The 21,702-nt window shown below is 41.0% G+C and overlaps 2 protein-coding genes and 1 long non-coding RNA gene across 4 annotated transcripts in view; 1 reads left to right on the top strand and 2 right to left on the bottom strand.

The window, feature by feature from the left end:
* The window catches only part of LOC126399507 (uncharacterized), an 18,260-nt gene extending 15,537 nt beyond the window's left edge, over positions 1 to 2,723 (top strand). Inside the window, exons 2-3 of the long non-coding RNA XR_007570904.1 lie at positions 1,524 to 1,689; positions 1,982 to 2,723. This is a non-coding gene — a long non-coding RNA (uncharacterized LOC126399507). The remainder of the gene's footprint in view (positions 1 to 1,523; positions 1,690 to 1,981) is intronic.
* The window catches only part of LOC126399411 (uncharacterized), a 28,503-nt gene extending 23,145 nt beyond the window's left edge, over positions 1 to 5,358 (bottom strand). The window contains exons 1-2 of the mRNA XM_050059335.1: positions 4,603 to 5,358; positions 1,366 to 1,423 (exon numbers count right to left, since the gene is read on the bottom strand). The gene's annotated coding sequence lies outside the window, so the exon portion shown is untranslated. The remainder of the gene's footprint in view (positions 1 to 1,365; positions 1,424 to 4,602) is intronic.
* Positions 5,359 to 8,228: 2,870 nt separating this feature from the next.
* grnb (granulin b) overlaps positions 8,229 to 21,702 on the bottom strand; it is a 30,548-nt gene continuing 17,074 nt past the window's right edge. For both annotated transcript variants that reach the window (XM_050059344.1, XM_050059345.1), the window contains 7 exons: positions 19,191 to 19,288; positions 18,550 to 18,783; positions 15,339 to 15,575; positions 13,489 to 13,758; positions 13,165 to 13,401; positions 12,581 to 12,838; positions 8,229 to 11,062 (listed from right to left, as the gene is read on the bottom strand). In XM_050059344.1, the coding sequence (XP_049915301.1) occupies positions 10,916 to 11,062; positions 12,581 to 12,838; positions 13,165 to 13,401; positions 13,489 to 13,758; positions 15,339 to 15,575; positions 18,550 to 18,783; positions 19,191 to 19,288 (1,481 nt within the window). In that variant the 3' untranslated portion in view covers positions 8,229 to 10,915. The remainder of the gene's footprint in view (positions 11,063 to 12,580; positions 12,839 to 13,164; positions 13,402 to 13,488; positions 13,759 to 15,338; positions 15,576 to 18,549; positions 18,784 to 19,190; positions 19,289 to 21,702) is intronic.

Here is a 21,702-nt window from a genome sequence, read left to right as displayed (position 1 = left end):
TTTTTTTTCCCCGTAAAGGGGTTTTTTGGGGAGTTTTTCCTGATCCGCTGTGAGGGTCATAAGGACAGAGGGATGTCGTATGCTGTAAAGCCCTGTGAGGCAAATTGTGATTTGTGATATTGGGCTTTATAAATAAAATTGAATTGAATTGAATTGAATTGAATATTTCACTGGATATTCAGTGTAAACAGCCTGCTGGTGGCACCAGAATCAAAGTCAGAGGGTCAGCAATACCTTTAGGGTTCATCCTCTGGAGACCGTGATGTACATAATTTAATGACAATCCAGCTAGTGACTGCTGAGAAATTAATCTCTGGAACAATGTGGTGAAGTAAACATCCATCTCTAATTATGGGGATATATTGGATTTTTCATGTATATAATGTGTTTGCCATGGTCACCATTAAAGTATTATGGTCTGTAAAACCAGTAAAAGACCTCAGCATATTCCAGCTCTGGTTGTCAGTAGGTTCAAAGTGTCAATTGATGATATTCCCACATTGATGGAATGGCAGAAACAGCATATTTGTAATTGGCACTTATTTTAATGTGGTGGCATTTGCCGCGGCCGGGCGTGAATGAATAGACACCAGTAGTGATCCTGGCAAGGTGAGTATAAATAGCACGCAGAGATTTGGCACGCAGGGAAGCAGCCGCATGCCTTCCACTGCGCCCGGGCCAGCTGTCGGAGTCTCTCTTCCTCAAACACTCGCCATGTTGACAGCGAATACTGGAGGGGATCAAAACACACACGCTCACCACACATAAAGACGGTCCTGAAGTCCTCGTACACAGAGCGAGACGGTGGAGGAGATATCGAATCTTTTAGTAGTGCTTCTGGTTGATAATGCGAGGATGTGAAACTGTGAAAACTATAACTACTCTGAAATTGTGACGTTTACAGAGCTGAAGTTTTAAAAAGGACAAGCAAAATAAAAGTATCACCTGAGCTGTGAACACTTCCAAAGTAAGATAAGATAAAGCTTTGATGCAGCAGCACAAGGACAGAAATACAGATATGTAGAAAAAGTTAAATAAATAAATAATAAGAGTTATATAAAACTAAAATAAATGAGGTAATGTGACAGTAGTATAATAAATAATAACTCTTGTGCACAATAATTTAAACTTACTCGTACTACAGTGATTATTTAAGACTCAGTCTTCCAAAACATGCAAGATCAATCATCCCAAACACTGATAAACTCTTCCCATGGTGCACCTCTAACACTTCCTGTCGGCTACACTGCTCGCCTCCCTCTGTGACCTGACAGTGAGAACACCTCTGATCAAACTAAAGTCAGACTGACGGCGTGGTTTAAAGTTTCCAGCCAGGTGAAACTGTGCACCAGCAGAGCACGTTACCTCAGTGAGTGACGATCAGTCAGTGTGTCAGGTTCAGGTGAGATCTCTGCGGTCGCTCCTGTAGAGAGACAGAAGAAGAAGAAAGTGTGTTTCCTGACTCTCTGTTCGTCCTGTGTGTTCATGTCCAAGTGTAACCTACCGGCTTTCTGCCCCCGCAGGCTCTGCTGATTGGTTGACCATGTGTGTGAGTTACGAGCTCTTACACCTCAGTCACCCCGGCCCATTGCCCCCCTCAGCACACCCACCACCCACACACAGCAGCTTCCAAACACTCCGGATGGACTGTGTGGATGCCCCCTGTGACATTTGGATATTTGCTGTCCTGTGAGTTTTCTTTTATTTAAAGAGTTGTAACTAAGTACATTTACTCCTGTTTGGTACTTAGGTACAATTTTGAGGTAGTTGTACTTTCCTTCTTCACTCTACTTTATCTCATCAGATTTATCTGACACTGTTAGTTGCTTTAAAAATTTATATTTTTACATACAAAACATACAAAGAGTTCATGAAATATGAATATTTTGTTATAAATTGAAGTACCTGACAATTTAAGTGGCAACACAGCTGAATTGAGTCAATCAAAATAATTGTTAACTACTTCACTTGTCTTTCAAAGGAGCTGTATGCAACATTCCTGAGACGGGATTGCCCACACACGGCTCTCAACATGGCTGAGCTGGCTAGCAGCTAACAGCGCTAACACTGCCAACAATGGCAACAGTGCTAACTGTGTTAACATGGGGGGGACACCTCCAAGACAACACCATCTTGCCACCATGGGTCATGACAATATTTTGAGCGTTAACTGCTGTACACATCTCATGAATACAAACATTTAATGGGTGCTACAAATATATTTTGAATTAACACAAATTTTACACCACAATCCTGATGAAGAGAGAGCTGAGCCAGAAGGCAACACTTTCAATTTACTGGCCCATAAGTGTCCCAACCCTCACCTATGGTCATGAGCTCTGGGTAGTGATCAAAAGAACAAGGTCGCGGACACAAGTGGCCAAGTTGGGTTTCTGCAGAAGGGTGTCTGGGCTCAAGGACATGGGACATCCGGAGGGAGCTTGGAGTAGTGCTGCTGCTCCTTATCATTGAAAGGGGTCAGTTGAGGTGGTTCGGACCAACACATTTTCACTCTGACCTCGTCAAATATCAACGTTTGGTCATGGACTTTCCATGTCCACATACGTCATCCAAGGTACCCTGGGTGTGTTGGTTGTTGATGTTCTCGGACGCCGTGTCAACTTCTGCCTGTAGCATGCATCATCTTCTTTCAAAATACACTTCTGTTTTCAGAGGACATTAAACGTTTACATACAGTCTCTTTCAAAATAAAAGCACTACGTCAGTACAACACCTTGAATTGATGTTTTTTTGTCCTTGAACAACAAAAGCATGTGGTTAGGTTTAGGAAAAAAACAGGGATTGGCTTTAGAATCTTACAGGACGCAAACACTGCTCTCTCGGGTTAAAGTCGGTGTTTGTTAGACCCACCCACCACCCCTCCTACCTGCCCCAGTCGGACTCTCGCAGCCTTGACTTTCATCCTTGTACCACCGCGTTACCTGCTGACACCGCCAGGCACCGGTTAACTATAACAACAACCAGCCTGGTATCATACTGACATTAAAGGACAGCTTGTTTTGTTGGCTGCTGACGCCGCAAGTCACTGACCAAACACCGGATTTGGTCTGGGCTCTTCGGGCATCTGATCAGGATCCTCCTGGGCGCCTCCCATTAGAGGTGTTCTGGGCATGTTCCACTGGTAGGAGGCCCCGGGGCAGACCCAGAACACACTGGAGGGATTATATATCTCATCTGGCCTGGGAACAACTCGGGGTCCCCCAGGAGGAGCTGGAAAGGGTCTGGAATACTTTGCTCAGGCTGCTGCCCCCACGACCCAGAGTTGTACATCAGTAATGTACATTTACACATAAATCATCAGTGCATATGCAAGTATGTTGAGTGTACTGTAAGGTATACTTAGTACTTTTAATAATGGATTGATTACAAAGAAAAACTTGGATGTAAAAACATAAATTTAAGGAAAAGATTTAGCGCAATTTAGTTTTTTACCTTATGGACGATGGAGAGTACCTCAGACATGACAGAACAGGGTATTTTAATTGTTATTTAGAGTAATACATTTGAATTACAATAAAGGTACTCAAAATTATTCTATTGTAGCACAACTAAGTGCATTGAAATATACTGTGAAAAGTCTGAAATTGAGCTTTAGTATTTCTAAAAGAACGGTATACATACTTCTTTATGTCTTTAACTTCTAAAATAATGCATTTAATATGCACTTGAAAAAAAAGCATGACTTAAATATATTTCTTTTTCACCTGGTCAGCATTGTCAGATCTGGTTTTGAACAAGTTTGCGTGATTTAACCGTCAAAAACTTCCATGAGTGAATATTGTAAAGAGTATGAACTTGAGATGAAGTTTTGTTTCTAGACAGTTTGATTAATAAATATATATTTAAAGTGTAGCGCTCTCGTATGAAAGAAAAACAACAACAATGATGTTTGCTAACGTTTAGTTTCCACCCCAACAACACACTTGCTGTCCCACATAGAGATGAGCAGAATATATACATTCCTGTGGGAATTAACAAAATACCAGAGCAGGGAGTGTGTGTGTGTGTGTGTGTGTGTGTGTGTGTGTGTGTGTGTGTGTGTGTGTGTCATAGGGGTGAGGGTCCCTCTCCCTAGCAACATCTGAATGGGATCAGAGGCCGACCAATAGTGAGGCTGAGGAGAAAGTTTGCTCCCACGTCAAAGGGTTTTTGTCACTTTAGTCCTCTCTGCTGTTGGTGGGTCAAGTCTGCTAAACATAGACCTGAAAAGCCTCCCAGAGGTTAAATACAGCTGCTCACAGGCCTCATTTACTAGAAACTGATTAATTAATAGACACTAGTTGAAACAAATCAATACACTAACACAAAACTCTTTTCTTATGCTCACTGTTTGACATTTTGGGAAACAAATGCAGAGAGTTAAAATGTATGTTCCTGAGGGTATACAGCCAGGAGCTGGTTAGCTTAGCTTAGCTTCAACACTGAACACAGAGCACAAATATCCCTCGTTCAAACATTAAACTTCCAGTACAACCACAAATAGTCGTCTTAACATTTTTGCTTTTGTACAGACAAAACAAACAAAAAATGACATGCTAATTAATGAGCTTTGAGTAAATGCTAAGCAAAGTTTTTTGTTACCTTCGACAGAGCCAGGCTAGCGGCTTCCCCTGCCTCCAGTCTTCATGCTAGCAGCTGTTAGCCTCCACCAACACCTTTTTAAGTGACAAGAGACATTTTGATATAAATAGAAAAACTCCATCATAATATTTCACATGTATTTTGCCTATACCAAGAGATAACTAAACCGTGAAGTTGATGATCCGACATTAAGCTAACTCCTCTTGATGTAATGTTAGCTATACATTAGCTAGCTAACAGCTAACATAAGAGGTGACTAAATAGAATGTAATGAGCCCATAAAGATTGTGACAGTCTCCCAGCGTCATCATTTGAGTATCTTTAAAATTCGGGTTTCTGAACAATATTTTCAACTAGCATGTGGCATAAACTAAGTACAACAGGAAAGAGGAAAAGTTGATCAAGGTCCTAAAACCTGGAAATGAGTTAGCATTGTAGCACTCCTGGTTCCCTCGTCTCCGAGACAATGGGATTTTTGAATGGGTTTTTGGTTAGATGCCTGTGGTTAACACAAACTGAAGAGACTTTAACGTTGTCTTGTACAACATAAAATAAGTCAGTAAATACCCTGTGCTGAATTTAGAAGCTTTTATATGTCTTGAAAAGGCGGTTGCTAACAAATGGCTAAGACTATACGTCATCATGCCAAGCACGGGTTTACAATCTCGTTGACATCATGCGACTGCATTGTATTTCGTTTATGGCCTAACGTTAGTTCTAGTGATTGCAGTAAGGTTTCTAAAATCATAAAAGTGATGTTCATTTGAGATTTAAGATTATCTTGTTGAACAAAACATGAACGCATCATAAATATTTGCTCGCCACAGAGCTTATTCTCTGCAATGATCCAAAATGCAATGGAAGATTACCAGATATCCTAAAAGTTTAAAGTGGTGTGTCATATTTTTTATTTTTCTGAAGCCAAAAGCACACAGAGAGATGTTGGATCTAGATAAAACATTGTTGAAAACCTCACTCATAGCTGAGTCCATCAAAGATCAACAAAAACTCCCTCATTTGCTTCAAGGTAAGATGCTAACTAACGCAAGCCAACGCAGCACGTTAGCTAACAAAGACAGTTGAATATTAATTCTAAATTACTTAAGTTTTAACTTTACGTTAGGTAAATTTTATACCATTTGAGGCTGATTGTGCTCTAATAAAAAATGCAGGATAATTTACTTTTGCTATCAGTAACATATATGAGACAGCGGATAGCGAGTCACAATTAACGTTAACTTAAAATAAAACAATACATTGACTTATATTGACCACTGAAGCAGGTGCCTGACTTGCCTTGAGCCACTGAACTTTTCCCTCGATTTTAACGTCCTCTTCATTTGTAGTCCTTTGCCTACAAATTATAATCTTTTTATTTTTTGGAGTATCTCCCACTGATATCGTGGAAAACGCCGTATTGACATGTCTGGTGTGAGGGCTGCACAGGCCTGACAACAGTAACCAAGAGTGGCTGAAATTAGCTAACGGTCATTTGATGCAGGATACAGATTTAGTAAATTGTAGTTATTGAACAGTGTCTTTGAGGAAATAATTTGCCTTTTTTTAAGCCACTTATTTGCTAACTTGTCGAGAGCCCTTTAAATATGAGGCCACAGCAAGAAGCTAGTTAGCTTAGCTTAGCACCAAGTCTGGAAACAGGCGGAACACCCAGCCTGACTCATGACCAAAATAATGACCAAAAACATTTTTACTTTCCAACACACTGCAGTTTAACAAAGAAAAAACTAAACGAAATACACATCCATGTCATTACTACGGCTAGGGCGGCTAGCTTCCTTGCAAATTCAAAATAAAAAATATGTTCATAGTACTAGGCTACTAAATTTGTACCTTTAGCAGGTTTCTCATAAATTCTCAAACATTTATCATTAATAATGTAAACAATATGTTAAACATTCTTTTAACGAGCTACAATTAAAAACAAAGTATATACATTATCTAATTCCTTCAAACAAAAAATAAGCTACTTGAGATTTATCATTAACATTTACATTTTTGTACATAAACCTGTACTGGTATTTGCAAAATATTTCTGCCTGTAACTGCCCTTTGGGTAACAAATAGTAATCTGAACTGAACTCCCCAAATTAATTTAAAATGAAAACAGCTGCCTCCTTAGGAACACTTTGTTAGGGGAGGCATGTAAACGATTTTTAAGCACTTGGGAGGGAATTATGTTTTTTTTAAAAAAAAAATTGGCTTAGGGGAGGGGCACACAAATTTAAATGGTTGTATTTTGTATTAATCTTACTGCTGATTTTTGTAGACATTAAAAATTTCCAAAATTACACCATTTATCACAGCTAGTAAAAACTGAAATTATTGCTGGCTGGATGGAAATTTCCGACATTCAAAAAAACCATAACCAAATCTGACCTTAAAACTGATAGTTCATCAAGATAACTTTAATCTATTTCTCATTAAAAATTTGCCAAAAAATAAACCATTTGCAAGAACTAACCAGCATGAACGTCAAGAGTAAAAAAGAGAGAGTTAAAAAAAAAAAAATCAAGGGTTTCGTCTTCAGCTTTTAACTTTCAAAACCAAAGGGTAAGTTTTAAAAGTCTAATAATTCTATTAAGGTGGAGGGAGGGTCATGCAAAAATATCTGTAGCTTTGGGAAGGGTAAAACAAAAAAAGAAGTCACACCCCAGCAACCTACTCCTCTAATAAAGAATGGTCCCTTATTATGACTCTACTCTATAAAGACATCAGTCTGTGTCAAAGGGCTCTCACATAAGTAACCGTCCTGTAGATCCTGAACAATGAGGCCTCACAGGAGCGAAGTATCTGACCTCATTTAGAGCTCAAACACCATGTGCTGCTCTTTGTTTTCATCTCAAGCAGAAGAGCCGCCATGTTTGTTTCTGACCACCAGAGGGCAGATGATGAAGTAAAGCAGTGCTGGCCTGTGAGCTGGCAGCAAAGTGGGACACACACCACCCCCCACAGCTGAGTCTCCACTTGTCTATCTTGTATTTATCCGGGTCGTCATAACAACTTTGTGATGAGTAGGAGGATGGAGGAGGGGAGAGGGGGCGGGGGTAAGAGGATACGCAAGGAAAAGGCCAGAGGAAGTGTGTGGGCTTGTTGTGTGAGCGTCGGCACATGCTGCCAACTGATAAAACTTAAAGGATGACCTCACTGTATTTAATTATCACATCGAGCAGACGGATATTTTGAAGAACTTTATTTCACTCGAGTCCTCGCCCCTCCTCCTTCTCCTCCCAAAATCTTCCTTGAAAGGCTGCAAAAATTTTAAATCACAGCAGAAAAAACAAGACAAGTATCTAAAAGTAGTGGTGACAACATGAAGTGGATGCTGAGCGCATGTTTACCTAATTTAGTTCCAAACTGGGTCCAAATTTTATTCATAAAAAGTGGATTTAATTAAATTACAATTATCCTCATGACCTAGAAAGTCCTGTGTGAAAAGAAATTCACCCACTGACTGAGTTCAGGAGCAGTACTCTACAATCATTAAATGTTTGGAAAATTCAAAAGCTAGAAACCACTTGATGACAATGTGTGTGTGTGTGTGTGTGTGTGTGTGTGTGTGTGTGTGTGTGTGTGTGTGTTCAGCTGCTGTGGTGAAAATGGCCGGAAGCTGCTGTTTAAACACAAAAACCTTCATCTGAGTCTTTTTGTCCTGTGGTGAAGCAGCGAGCTCTGGATGTGTTTCCTCATGACATTTAGACGTGCCTGGCTCTTATGTCTTGGCTGTTTGGATGAATCTACATTCAGCTGTCCAAAAACAAAAAGCATGTTTGCTCATCAACCAGGAGCTCTTACAGTGAAATTACAGAAGCTATCAGTCCGGTCAGTCATTGTTTCTTTGTGATTTAATTAAACATACAGCAAAAAAATAAAATAAAACTAAAGTTGCAAATGGTAAGAAACTATTTCAATCACTGCTTCACATGAAATCACTGTTGATCCGCACGGCCTTCAATAAATCACACACAAAATAAAGATTAAATAAAATCGACTACATTAAATTTCAAGTCAACAACTTGTGTCCACGAAGCAATAAACAAGAACATGATGCTTCCTCACCGAGTCGAACCCGTAAAGAGGCACATGACTATTCTTAGAGACACCTTCAGTCACATATGAGGAGCTGATTTTATCAAAATGCCCAAAACAAGGCTGCACGCTCTCTTTTTAACGGAGAAATGGAACAGGGCCATCAAAGTAAAACAATGGAGTGGGCTTTAAGGAGAAGTCTGCTGATATTCTTTTTCTTTCTATTGTCAACCAATCCCATGAAAAGGCAGAAACCAACAGTGAATGTATCGACTATCATGATCATGAACACAAACACACACACACACACACACACACACACACACACACACACACTGTAGTTCTGACTCAGTCCCACACACACCGTCCTGCAGCCACAAATACTCACTGGAGCACCAAATGTGGATTAATCCGCTGCTGAAAATAGTCCCCAACAACTTTCCCTCCTGTTTGTTTGATAACAACTACATTTAAGCAACTTGCTGAGTCATATTTTTGTTTTTAACTACATATCTGAGGTGTTTTCAAAGCTGCATTATTGATCCTACATGGGTCAGACTTCACACGCTAAATATCCCAGAAAAAAAACCACTGCTGCTGAGATTCCCAAGCTCCAGAAACTGTAAGATCTGGGAGAAAAAGTTAAATAATAATTACATCATTTTATTTATTTATTTTTTTAACCCTGTGCTTCATTTTTCCCATAATCCCCTGTCGTATCCCAACTACAACAATAACAAGAACATCATTTTTTAAGCTAATCAAGGTCTGTCCACTATCACCCCCTTCATCTATCTATCTGTAGTTTACTGAATTAGTACAAAACCCCAAAGAAACACACACTGAATGAAGCTCTGGTGTGTTTAACTATATATTAGAGCTGTAATGATAAGTCAATGAGCTGATCAACAGAAAATGATTTTGCCAACTGTTCTGATCATCAAATAATCATTTGAGTAATTTTGTAAGCAAAAATAAAAGAAAACCAGACATTTGTGGTTTCATGTTTCCTAAATGTGAGAATTTGATGCCTGCTTCCTTTTTATTATACTGCTTGGTGTTTTTATACTGTTTGCTGATTATTTTATTTTTTCCTACCAGTTTGCACTCTGTCCCTTTGCTGCTGCATATTTAACCACCGTGGGACGAATAAAGAATGATCTCGTCTTATGTTCTTTGTCATAAATGATTGAGCCGAATACTTGAATGAAACGAGTGTCCGACAAAGATAATGTACAAGTATCATACGAGTAAAAAGTGTCTTTATCTGAACCCCTGTTGTTTTGGTATCTGTGTTTCATCTTGTGATAAAAAATGATCTGAAGCTAAACTCTGAGGCTGTTCTGTAAATACTCTTCATAGGTAATAAACACTGCAGCTGCTGATTAATCTGTATGAATTTCAGGCTTAAAATAACAACTTCAGATTAGGTTCAACCCACTTTTGATTCAAACCACACCCGCTCCTGGTATAAACTCCACTCACTCAGACACAGATGTACTTGCTCATCCCTAATGATGATTATAAACCTAATAGCTTTGGCTTTTGGACTGTTGGTCCCATAAAACATATCTATACCTAACATACATGAGAATATGTCACCTTGGGCTCTGTCAAGTTTCACAGCGGGGCATGTTTCACTATTTTCAGTTTTCTTTTCTTGACAAATTGATTAATTGAGGAAATAACAGGCAGACTGACCTCTAATGAGCGTAATCGTTAGCTGCAGCCTTACTTTATATCTGTGACCCATTTGTAAAGGTTGGTAGGAACCAGTGGGCTCCGGGTCAGAAACTACTGAGACGGACTAAACGTTGGTTTTAATCTTTTCATGGGATTTGCTGACGATAAGAAAAATATAGAATAACGCCAACGTTATACTTTAAGAGACACAGTAAGTCCTCACTGTGCTGCTCATGGTCGTCTCATCTGCATGTTGAATTTCAGGAAGTGAGCATGATGATATTTTCTGAGACTCCTGCAAACTGTTTTTGAAGGTAACACACGCTGAAATGACAAAACAAGTCTGAGTGAATGAGAGGCTGTCACGTCACCTGATCCTACCAAAGTGCTTCTACTTCATCATAACGTCTTCACTGCCACCAGCTCTCCTCCACACCTCCCACCAAAAACACCCAGGAGCGCACAAACTTGGTAAAAACACTCCCATGAAGGACAAACAGGAAGTGTTGTCCAGAGACAACATGAGCTGTAGATGGATGTTGCAGGTCGAGATGGAGGAAGATCAGTGCACCTTTGTGTGCGATTAAAGTCCATGTCGGACAAAGTCTTTCTTTCTGTCCCCGATCAAAGTGTCCCAGGTCAGCTGAGTGTGCAGGGTGCAGCCTCCAGCCGTCAGGTCACAGAAGTATCCTGCAGGACAGCAGTGCTTGGAGTCAGAGCAGCAGACCGCCTGTCAGGAGGAAATGACATCAGTTAGATTAAGATGCTCAGAGTTTGGCTCCTGCTGGGTAACACGCAGGGATGAACATACAGGTGCTTTTCCCCCCGTTTTCCCCCGAACAACGCTGCGTCCAGCTGTAACTGGGCTGATATCACCCGGCATGAGTTGGCTATTTCACAGCTTAAAGATCCAAATGTCAAAGAAAAAGATAAAAATTCAGAGTGGAACTTACTATCAGGCTCAAATTGAACATGTTTACATGCACACAAGAAACTGGGTTACTGGGAGAAATCAGCAGAGGCAAGGTGACTACGTTCAAATGTTCTGCAGAGGAAACTGAATTAATCTGACCTATAGGGACAACTTTGTGTTAGTTTCAATGTACTTGTTTTAATCCATACGTGTAAAGATCTTTGCTTTAATCCTGTTGCTCTGCTGTCACACTGATCCTCTCCCTGTCTGAAACCTTTGGTCATGCACATGCTCACATGTAAAAAGCTGATTAGAAACGCCTCTACACGTACAGACTTGATCTGTGCTCATGAAATCAGCGTTTTCCAGGAGAAATCTTGCTGGGAATTTGAAGGTTTTCTCATCCTATACCTCCTTAAAATAAATCTGCCGTGATGTTACATTATGCGAAAGGTTAACCATGGGAGGTTCTACAGATTAGGTTAAATTTGGGGGGGGGGGGGGTGACAATATGCAGCAAAGGGCATTGGGCTGGAATCATCTTTGCCTTTGTATCCGTCCATCCAACTGAGTTTATGGGCATCCCAAGATTACTGTAACTATTTCATTACACTCAACAAATTTCCGTGACTTTTCAAACACTTTGAAGGATTTTACTCAATCTATGACTTTTCCAGGCCTGGAAAACAAGATTGTGGAATTCCATGACTTTTCCAGGCACACTAATCTTGCGCTGTGCCAATGCTGGAGAAAGGTTTGGCTGAAACCATCATGATTCTGCACAAGGGGAAAAACGCTCGAGTTGTTTGTGTTTCATTCTCATCTTGGGCGACACTCAGCCCAGGATGATGATGAAACACAAAATATTGATTTTACATCTGAAACTACATGTCTTGAATTATTTTTCAAAGTCAAAAATAACGTATCGAGCATCAGGTCAGACTGATTACTGACAAAATGCAGTGCATCTGTTGGCTGATGAAACATTATGAACAGCTGTTTCTTTATTTAAAGTTGATTTTAACACCACTGTCATGACTCATCTCCATTTCTAATGTGTATTTCATCAATTCTATCGATTTCATATCATTCAATTTAATATCTAAGCTGCCAGTTTCCATCCATGCACGTGAGGAACACACTGGAACAAAATCAAACGAAGAGGGACACAGCGTGTTCAGCGAGGCAGAAAACAGCGAAGCTACAGAGCCTCTTTGGATCATGTGACACAATGTTCACATTGTCCACATTCCTGTGGACGGAGCCAGACGAGGTCTCACTGTAAAACACACATTAAAACAATCAAACATTTAAGTCAGTAAAGTGTGAACGCACCCCGGGTGAGGGGCAGCAGGCCCACTCTGTAGCTGAGACCTTACAGCACGTGTCCTGCTCAGGGCAGCGAAACACCCCCGTGCTGTCACATGGTACGTCTGTGTTGCCTTCTGTGTCTCTCGGCTCGGACTGTACCACTGTGGTTTGAGGGAGGGTGAGGACGAGCGTGTCGTGGCTCTTCTTCTCACATGTTCCAGTCTGCATGTTGCAGGTGTAGCCCTGAGGGCAGCAGTGCTCGTGATCTGCACAGCAAACCGCCTGCAGAGGAGACGGAACAAGAATCTATAATCTGATGTGAACGCTAGAAGACCTGAGTTTATTCATGTAGTGAAACAGTGAATTCATAATTATTCATCTTAAATGAAAAACATCTGAAGCAACACCTGCTTGTAGTTTGTTCTTAAATGTGAGTCCAATGGTTTGTTAAATGCACTGAAAGGGTTACTGTCTGAATTTCAGCCAATTTATTTTGTTCTGTTTATTCAAAGATTTTCAAACCCAGCTGAGCTTCCTCATCGTAACTAAAATAAATGATTTTACATTAATTTAGCCAAACACAAGTGTGACATCACTGATGTACGGACCTTGACCAGCGGGCAGCAGCCCCACTCTCCCGTCTGCAGTTTACAGCAGGTCGTTCCTGAAGCGCAGCTGCTCTTGTCGTCACATTTAACATCCGTGACGCCGCTCGGCTCGGTGAGGGCACCCACTTTGGTGAACCAGGGTATGACAACATGGGGTCCCCTTGAGCAGGAGGAGCGGTGAGGCTCACAGGTGTGACCGCTGGGGCAGCAGTGGTTTCCATCACTACAACAGACGGCCTGAAGAACAGCAGACACAACTCTGAATTCTCAAAAACTCACACATTAGCTTTATCTGCATGTGAGGCTGTTTGAATGACGACGTACCTTCGGCAGAGGGCAGCAGCCCCATTTCTGGGTCTTGTCCATGAAGCAGCAGGTGGTGTCTTTGGGGCAGCTGGTCTGGGCGTCGCACATGTTCCTGGCCGGCTCAGTTGGACTGGAAACAGCTCGACTGGGCTCCTTCTGCTTCTGCAGGGCCGGGATCTTCTGCAGCCAGGGCAGGCTGAGGTCACCGGGCTTGTCACACGTCTGTTCAGCCACGTTACACTTGTAGCCTTTGGGGCAGCAGTGCTCACGATCGCTACAGCACACGGCCTGCAGAGAAGAAGATAAAATGGCTCCTTAATGCCACCTGAAGTCTCTGCAAGTGTCTCAGTTTAACAGATGGAGGAGATTTCACGCAACATTACTTTAAATTAATGACACACAAGTCAAAGAATGTGATGATGAAACATTCCTGCTCTGCTTTTGTCCATAAACTCATCTGTTTGGATCGTTCAGTAATCAGACAGTTTTGCCTCTTTTAAATCTTTTCCTTCTTTAAATATATTATCATTTCAAAGTTTTCCCAAATGTTCTTCAACACATAAACACATCGAGTCTCCTGAGTGTTTTCATGATACTAAAGGTTTATATTTAGTGCTTCAGTTTTAGTTGCTCCTACTTTGTTTCACAGTTTGATTTATTGGAGGGATAAATAAGAATGATAACCGTGATCCTCAGCCAGTCTGTTTGTGGAAAAGAAGCCAGTCAGACGCACGACTGCAGCATGAATCACACCTCTGACGAGCAGGATGGGAAAAACACGCACATTATTCCAACCTGGAAACATTAATACACTAATCAAAGATTAATTAAATGGCAGCTCCATTACTTTATTGTTTTTAGAGGTTTTTATATCATTCCATTCCTTCACAGTAGTGTTCCTGTATTCAAATCTGAAAATTCAGGGGCAGCAGCGAAACGAATTTTATCCACCTAAAAAATGAGTCACATCTATCACCTTGCCATCAATCAGCCCTGTAAGACGAGAAGCATAACTGTTGAATCGCTCTCTTCAAAGTCACCACACTACTTTTGTTGCTGTCTGACTTTTGAATCCACCTTCTAATGCGGACCTTTGGCTGCGTCGTTGGCATCATCAAGGACACATGGAAGTAGGGAGGACAGTGGCGCTTACGATGTTGAAACAGACGTGTCTATTTTCATAAATAAAGGGAGTATAAATGAGGCTTTACAGGAATGAAAACAAGTTTTTTTGGCTCAACAATGGTAGAAAAGTGAGAGACAATTTTCATACTGCGATATACTTTGAAACTGGCGTACGGCTGCAACCCCAGTCTGAACAATATGGCATCAAAGATGAGGTAAATTCAGAAAGCTTAATGTGCAGAACTCTGCAATATAGTGGATGAATACCTTGAAATTTTAATCTGAAAGCAAACTGAATTAAACTGTTGAGAGTTTATTTATTAGTCTTCAGTTAAACGCAAGCGGTGCACGCAGAATCTTAAGCTCTGTGATTGGATGCTCTCTCTGAGTCATAATTAACTCCTCTCCTGCAGTTTGTATGTCCACAGGCTTCAAGTAACTTTGACTTTTTTATCAAAGAACCAGACGGTTTCTAACACAGTTGTTCATCTTTTGTTCTCATGATATAACCAGGAGAGTTTCACGTCTAACCGAGATGTGACAGTGTTACTGCTGTGAGTTATCCAACAGGACTTTTACATCCTGGAAGCTTCAAACAACTCCTCCTGCCTCTATTCCAGCTGACATGTTACGAGAACAAACACACCTACAGCCATCAGAACCTCCAGACACACCAGTGTCATCTGGCCTGCAGAGACATACCTTCACACGCTGAACACTCAACAAGCCCTCAAACTGCTGACCTGAGGTAGGGGGCAGCAGGCCCACTGTCCAGAGTCCTTCTTACAGCAGGTGGTGCCTCCTGGACACATGGTCTGCTTGTCACATTTCTCATCCTCCACCTCTGAGGTCAGAGCCGACACCTTCTCCACCCAGCGGAGGGAAGGTAAGAGACCTGACGGGTCGTCACAAGTTTCAGCCTCCATGTTGCAGATGGTGTTGTGAGGGCAGCAGTGGATGTGGTCGTCGCAGCACACCGCCTGGCAGGAACACAAAACAATATTTACTGTTTCATAAAGCTTTGCAGCACAAAAGCCAACACCGTGAAACACCAGAATATTTATTGTTGGTTTGTTTTCATGCTTCTTTAAAAAATATTATTATAACATTTTCTTCACTCTAATAAAAACTGAAAACCTGTGATTGTTGTGACTCGTTTAGATGCGATGTGAAGCACTAAAAGTTTGAAAGCAGTTGTTTTAAATGGAACTTTCTTTAAAGTAAAGAAGAGTTCACTTAGTTTTTAGTAGTTTTACTGTGATAGCTGACTTGTTTTCATTTTAATGTGAGTTTCAGTCAAAAAACTATTAACTGCTTATCAATAAAAATCTATACACTACACATGTTCCCATCTGTGAACAATGGGTGCACATGCCTCTCATCACATGTGAAATAATGCTACTGTGATACCCCCGAAGATGAAGAGTAAAAAGCAAGGATTAGAAAAAAAATGAGACATGACTGACAACATTTCACAGATAAAAAATATACACAATCAGCTGCCAGTTTATTAGGCACCCTTGGCTAAAACTAATGCGGCCTAAAATATGAAAGTTCTGCAATAAATCCTGCAATAAAATAAACATCACTTTATCCTCCACACTGATCATACAGCTGAATCAAAACATCTCTGAACAGTTACAACACAAACTGAACATTAGACACTCCATGAGAGGAGGATTTACAGCAGGTGAATCTAATAAGTGTCTGCATGGTGTTCTCCTTCTCAGCACCTTTTTCAAAGTGTTCCTAATGAGCAGAGAGTGTATGCAGCCGCTCAGACAAGGCGCTCCACCCAGTGTCTTTTGTCAGAACGCTGCTGAGTTAAAAAAATCTCTGAACTTTACTGTCAATCCCAAGCTGTACGATATAAAAGTCAGACACTGTCACAACAAAAAAGGAAATGCCTATTTGTGGAGGCAGATCCACTCTGAATGTTGCAGGTGAGTGTTTTTAACACAGCACTCGTCACCTGTGTAGTCGACGCTCTGTTAACACAATTTTTACGGTTCGGAATCACCAGAGGCCTCAGGATACAACGTTATCACGATACTTTCTTTCTTTATTTAAATATGTCAGGTGCTGTGGATGTTTGCTTTGTTGTCTGATTTTATTTGTTTTTATTTATCCTTTTTAATTCATTGCTCTTATTTGATTATATTACTATTTTTAGTATTTAATTTCTGTTTCTGTGCAGCACTTTGGAGACTTCCGTTTGTAAAATGTGCTATATAAATAAAGTGGATTGGATTGAAATATGCTTGCTGAGTATTGTGATAACATATATTGTGTTTTATTACCTTTTTTCAACTGCAAATTATGATAAATGTGTTCTAAAGCACCTTTCTAGTGTTTTAACCACTCAGAGTGCTTTAACACAACATGTCACATTCACACAGTGGCCAAGGCTTTCATACAAGCTACACAGCTTACACATTCACATGCACTCACAATCTGAAGTTCAGCATCTTGCCTAAGGATATTTTGACACGGGGACTGAAGGAGCCAGGTATCGAACCGCCAATCTTCCCATTAGTGACGACCCACTCTGCCTCCTGAGCCACAGCTGCCTATTACGTCCCCGAAGTAAAACTGTGTTTTCATCAAGATTAAGTTTTCAGTCTGTTAATTTCACTTCAGTCATTTTTATTGCAGCAAAATATATATAGTGGACTGAGAGAGCAATTGATTTTATTATTCTAGTCGGCTACCAACCGTTTCATTTGTATTTGCTATATCAATAATTTATGGAACAAAAAAAATCAATACTCAGGGTGACCTCTAGCTCAACAGGTAGAGTCGGTCCTTTGCATTGGCCTGGGTTCGATTCCAACCCTTTACTGTGTGTCATCCCCATCCTCTCCCACTTTCCTCTCTCTCTCCAGCTGTCCTGCAATAAAGGCAAATGCCTCTAAAAAATAATCTTAAAAAAATAAAATAAAATACTTAGCGTCCCTGTATTCTTAAAATATTGCCAGGCAAAATAACGCAATATTCTAGCCTGGTTCCAGACCATAGACCCCGCCCACTCAACTGAGTAGGCTTGCATCTCTGGTCTGGCATACTGCAATGAATTTGCGATTTATCTCGTCCAAACGATGGAAGGACCAATGAACGCCGGGGATGGGGGCGGGTCTAGCGATTAGCCAATCAGCGCCACGCTGATGTCAAGCTGTGCGCTGGTGGGTAACTGGTGAGGATAGCAACAATGGCGACCGCTACAGATCCTACAGACCACATTAACGATGCTACCGAGGTATTTCGCCACTGCTCGCGTTAATGGAGGACCAAATTAAGGAAGTTGCTAAACTGGATTTAACGGCGATGCAGCTGGGCGTGCACGACGACGGAGACATTTTAAACGGGCAATGCTCGCTTGTTTTCAGCACCCCCGAGGCATGGATACTAATGACGTCAGATTCTGGGTGAGTCGTTGATCTCTACTGATTGGTTAGGGAAAAATCAAATTCCCTCCCCCTTGTAAATCGCCTTCAATGGAGGCGATGTCAGACTGAAGGATCTGGGAGCTTCAGTCTGACACTCAGGCTAGCAATATTCTATTATATCAATTTTTCCCCACCCCTAGTAGCGTTACATCAGCTAACTAGCTAATGCTAATGTCAAGATATTGCAGTCATAGATACAAAACCCATGTGCAGCACTTCATCAAAAAAGTGCCTGGCGCTGGGATGAAGCTCCCTAAAGCCCTGCCAACACTTTTCTGCCAGAGAACAGCACCATATGGACCCACGCCCTAAACTGGGAACTGCGTAACATCATGTCCTGTTAAGTATTAAAATGTTGCATGTTTACAGTGTTCATCATCCTGTTAGTCTGAGGGAAGAAGGTTTTTGTGAGTCACTCCACCTCATGGAAAACACGAGTGGCAGACATCAAAAAACGTCCCAAAACTCTGCCGGTCTGAACAGCATCATCACTGTGGTCTAACGTTACCTGAGGCAGAGGACAGCAGGCCCAGCCTCCACTCGCCGTCTTGCAGCAGGTGGATTTTCCTGGACACGACGTAGACTTGTCACACTTGCTGTTGTCGCTCAGCAAAGGGAAGGCGGGCACTTTGGCGAGCCAGGGCATCACGGTGCTGCCGGAGGGATCGTCACATGTGGAGGCTGCCAGGTTACAAATGGTGCCGTGGGGACAACAGTGCACGTGGTCCTCACAACACACAGCCTGCAGCCAGGAGAAACAAACATGCTGTTGTATCTGCTTTGTATATTTATCACTGAGCGGCTACTATAATGTGTCTGTGCTAGGAAACTTCCTCCTCCTCCTCCTCCGAGTTGACATCCACTGATAAATATGAAACTGGAATACGTGCCAAGACTGAATAACAGTTCGCATTAATCACACTGACTTATACTTCTACACACGAATGTCGCAACACAATAAATTTTCCAGCACATTTCTGAGCTGAGATTAGACGGTCCATTTGTTGACAGATAAAAATCAAAACTCCTCAGACGTTAGATGAATCATGAGCTCAGGAAACAAGTCATGTGTTGAGTAATTCAGTGCAGCTGGACAGAGAGCCAAACACACTCAGCCTGTGTGACTCACACACATCAGTATGTTGGTACCTTAGGTAGTGGACAACAGGCCCATTCTCCCTGTGACGATTTACAGCAGGTGTTTCCATCGGCGCACGCCACAGAGTCGTTGCAGGGAACAGCGCCGCCTGAAAGATAAACTTTATTATCAGTAAACACGTGAGCAAACTTTATTTCAAAGAGCAGCATTCCTGTGAGACTGTTGACCAGAACCAGAGATATGGTCTTTTATTAAATGCATTCTTCTTCATCGTTTAAACCGGGCGCCTACTTTACCCACGATGCAGCTGTTGTAAATGTCGCTGTCCCATCACTACGTCTTATTGAGAGCAGAGATGGAGCCAACAGATGGCACCAGAGGGCAGAGTGAAAAGTTTCACACAACAACAACAACAACTATGGAGACTCTGGAGGAGGTCGTAATATATTTATACAGAGGTAGTCTGTGATGCCATTTAATACACTGCGACTGGAGGTCGGAGCTCTCTTGTCACGATCTCTCTTTTAAAAAGTCTTCGCTGCCCCCTGTGGTCATATCCTGCTTGAACTAGGCGACACTGCCCCCACAGTCTCCGGTGGTACTGCTCCCATTTGTCCATATTTGCAAGCATTCAGAAAACGTGCATAAATATAGGCGACATGGACACAGAGTACGGACAGAAGGCTCCGTCCACGTCCCTGTACGTATCTAACACTGAGCATGAATGAGCCCTAATTCTCCCTGGAGCCTCCATCCTGCTCCTGCAGCAGAGATGAGCAGCAAGCTACAGAGGTCTGTAACGTTACATCACTTGAGGACATCTATCAATGTCACACAGCTTCCTCTGGAGACACAAATGGCTTTAGTCACATTAGGACGGGGCAATATATCAATATTTTATCAGCTAGATATTGTTGGGTATCGTTATTTCATGTTGTCTTTTCTGAACTGCAAACTGGAGAACATGCAAACTCTGCACAGATGGGCTCCCCAGCACTCTTGCTGTGAGATGACGATGCTAACCTTAATTTAGTCTCTTTAGAAGTCTATAGTAAAAGGATTTGGATAATTATGCAGTTTTGTGTTTTAATATCCATTAAGAATCAATTTGCTTTCATATACTGTATAAAAAAAAAAAAGAAAAAAAAAAAAAGATTACAGTTGGTATTTGGCAAAAAAAATTTTTTGTTTTGCATGTGTGAAATAAAACCTAAATCTAAAGGGTTCATATTGAGTTTCTGCGCTAAAACTATAAACTGACAGAAACTAACCAGCAACAAATTTTGATCATCAATTAATAATCTGAATCATTTATAAAGCAGAAACCTTCATTTGTTCCAGCTTCTCAGGTGTGACAATTTACTGCTGGGTCTGCTGCTGAGCTGAAAACTGCTGTTATTTATTTTTTTAAATATAAATGTAGACCGAACATTTTGTGCCAAACTCAAATTTCAGTTTGTGTATTTATAACTGAAGCCTCGGGCTGTGGGAACTTGTGACGCACATCATTCAATATTGTTTGACATTTTAGAGATGAAAGCATAACTCAATTAATCAAATAAATAATCTACAGAATAATCAATAAAGATTAACTGAACTGCTGCAGCCTTTGTTTGATCAGACGAGAAAGCTTTTACTTATTAAATTACTTTATTCTGAGCTTTTACTGCATTTGTTCTTTTTAATTTCATCTATTAAAGTTCTCCTTATTTTAACTGTAACTATTTGTATTTTATTGCACTTTACATCTGGTGGTTTTATGTCATTACATGCATCTTTATAACTTGCTTTTGAAAAAATGAAGCCAGAAAGAGTCCTCCATCGGTCGACGGCATCCAGCTGAAATTTGCGGCTGATTACAGTGAATCTACCACAAAACGCTGACAACCCTGTTACAAATTGATGCATGAGGCTCGTGTCAAAGGATTCCAGGCGTTTTTGCTCTACCCTGCAACGATTAAGCTCTCCAGAGGAAGCGAAGTCCACACTTTCCAGGATCCAAAAGAAGCAGAAGACTTTATCCTATCTCTGGAGAAAGTCTGAAGCTTGAAAATCTGAAGCTTGTAGTACCTTTGAAGTCTCCGAACACATGATGGGACAGTAGAATTATGAATGTGGCTACTGATATGGTAAGACTGAAGATATGAATCTTCCAAGATTGACTGAAATTAATTTAATGAGGAATGATTTGACTTAAATCGATCTGTTTCCTTCTTTATTTTTTCTCATCTCCTCTATTCTCATTTTTGTATAGTCTTATGATGATCATGGGAAATTTAAACTTCCTCTTTATTTATTTGTGAGGCACAGTGAAGCAGTTGTTAAATGATGTGGCTGACTGAAACATGGTCCAAATTTCATTCATTTCCTTTTTTCTAAATGGAGGGTGGAGATGACATGACTGTTGCTCTTTGTCATGCTACAGCCCTGTAGTGTGCAGGACGGGATGTTTATTTGTTTGTTTTATTGTCGTTGTTTGTATTGTAGTACAATCCCAGTAAACTTCATCAGCCACTTAACATTATGTCCCCATCAGAATTTATATGGGCTTTGACGATTTAA

This window comes from Epinephelus moara, chromosome 13 (genome assembly GCF_006386435.1).
Source record: "Epinephelus moara isolate mb chromosome 13, YSFRI_EMoa_1.0, whole genome shotgun sequence".
In the NCBI taxonomy this organism is placed as follows: domain Eukaryota; kingdom Metazoa; phylum Chordata; class Actinopteri; order Perciformes; family Serranidae; genus Epinephelus; species Epinephelus moara.
This window is presented reverse-complemented; position numbering and strand designations above follow the sequence as displayed.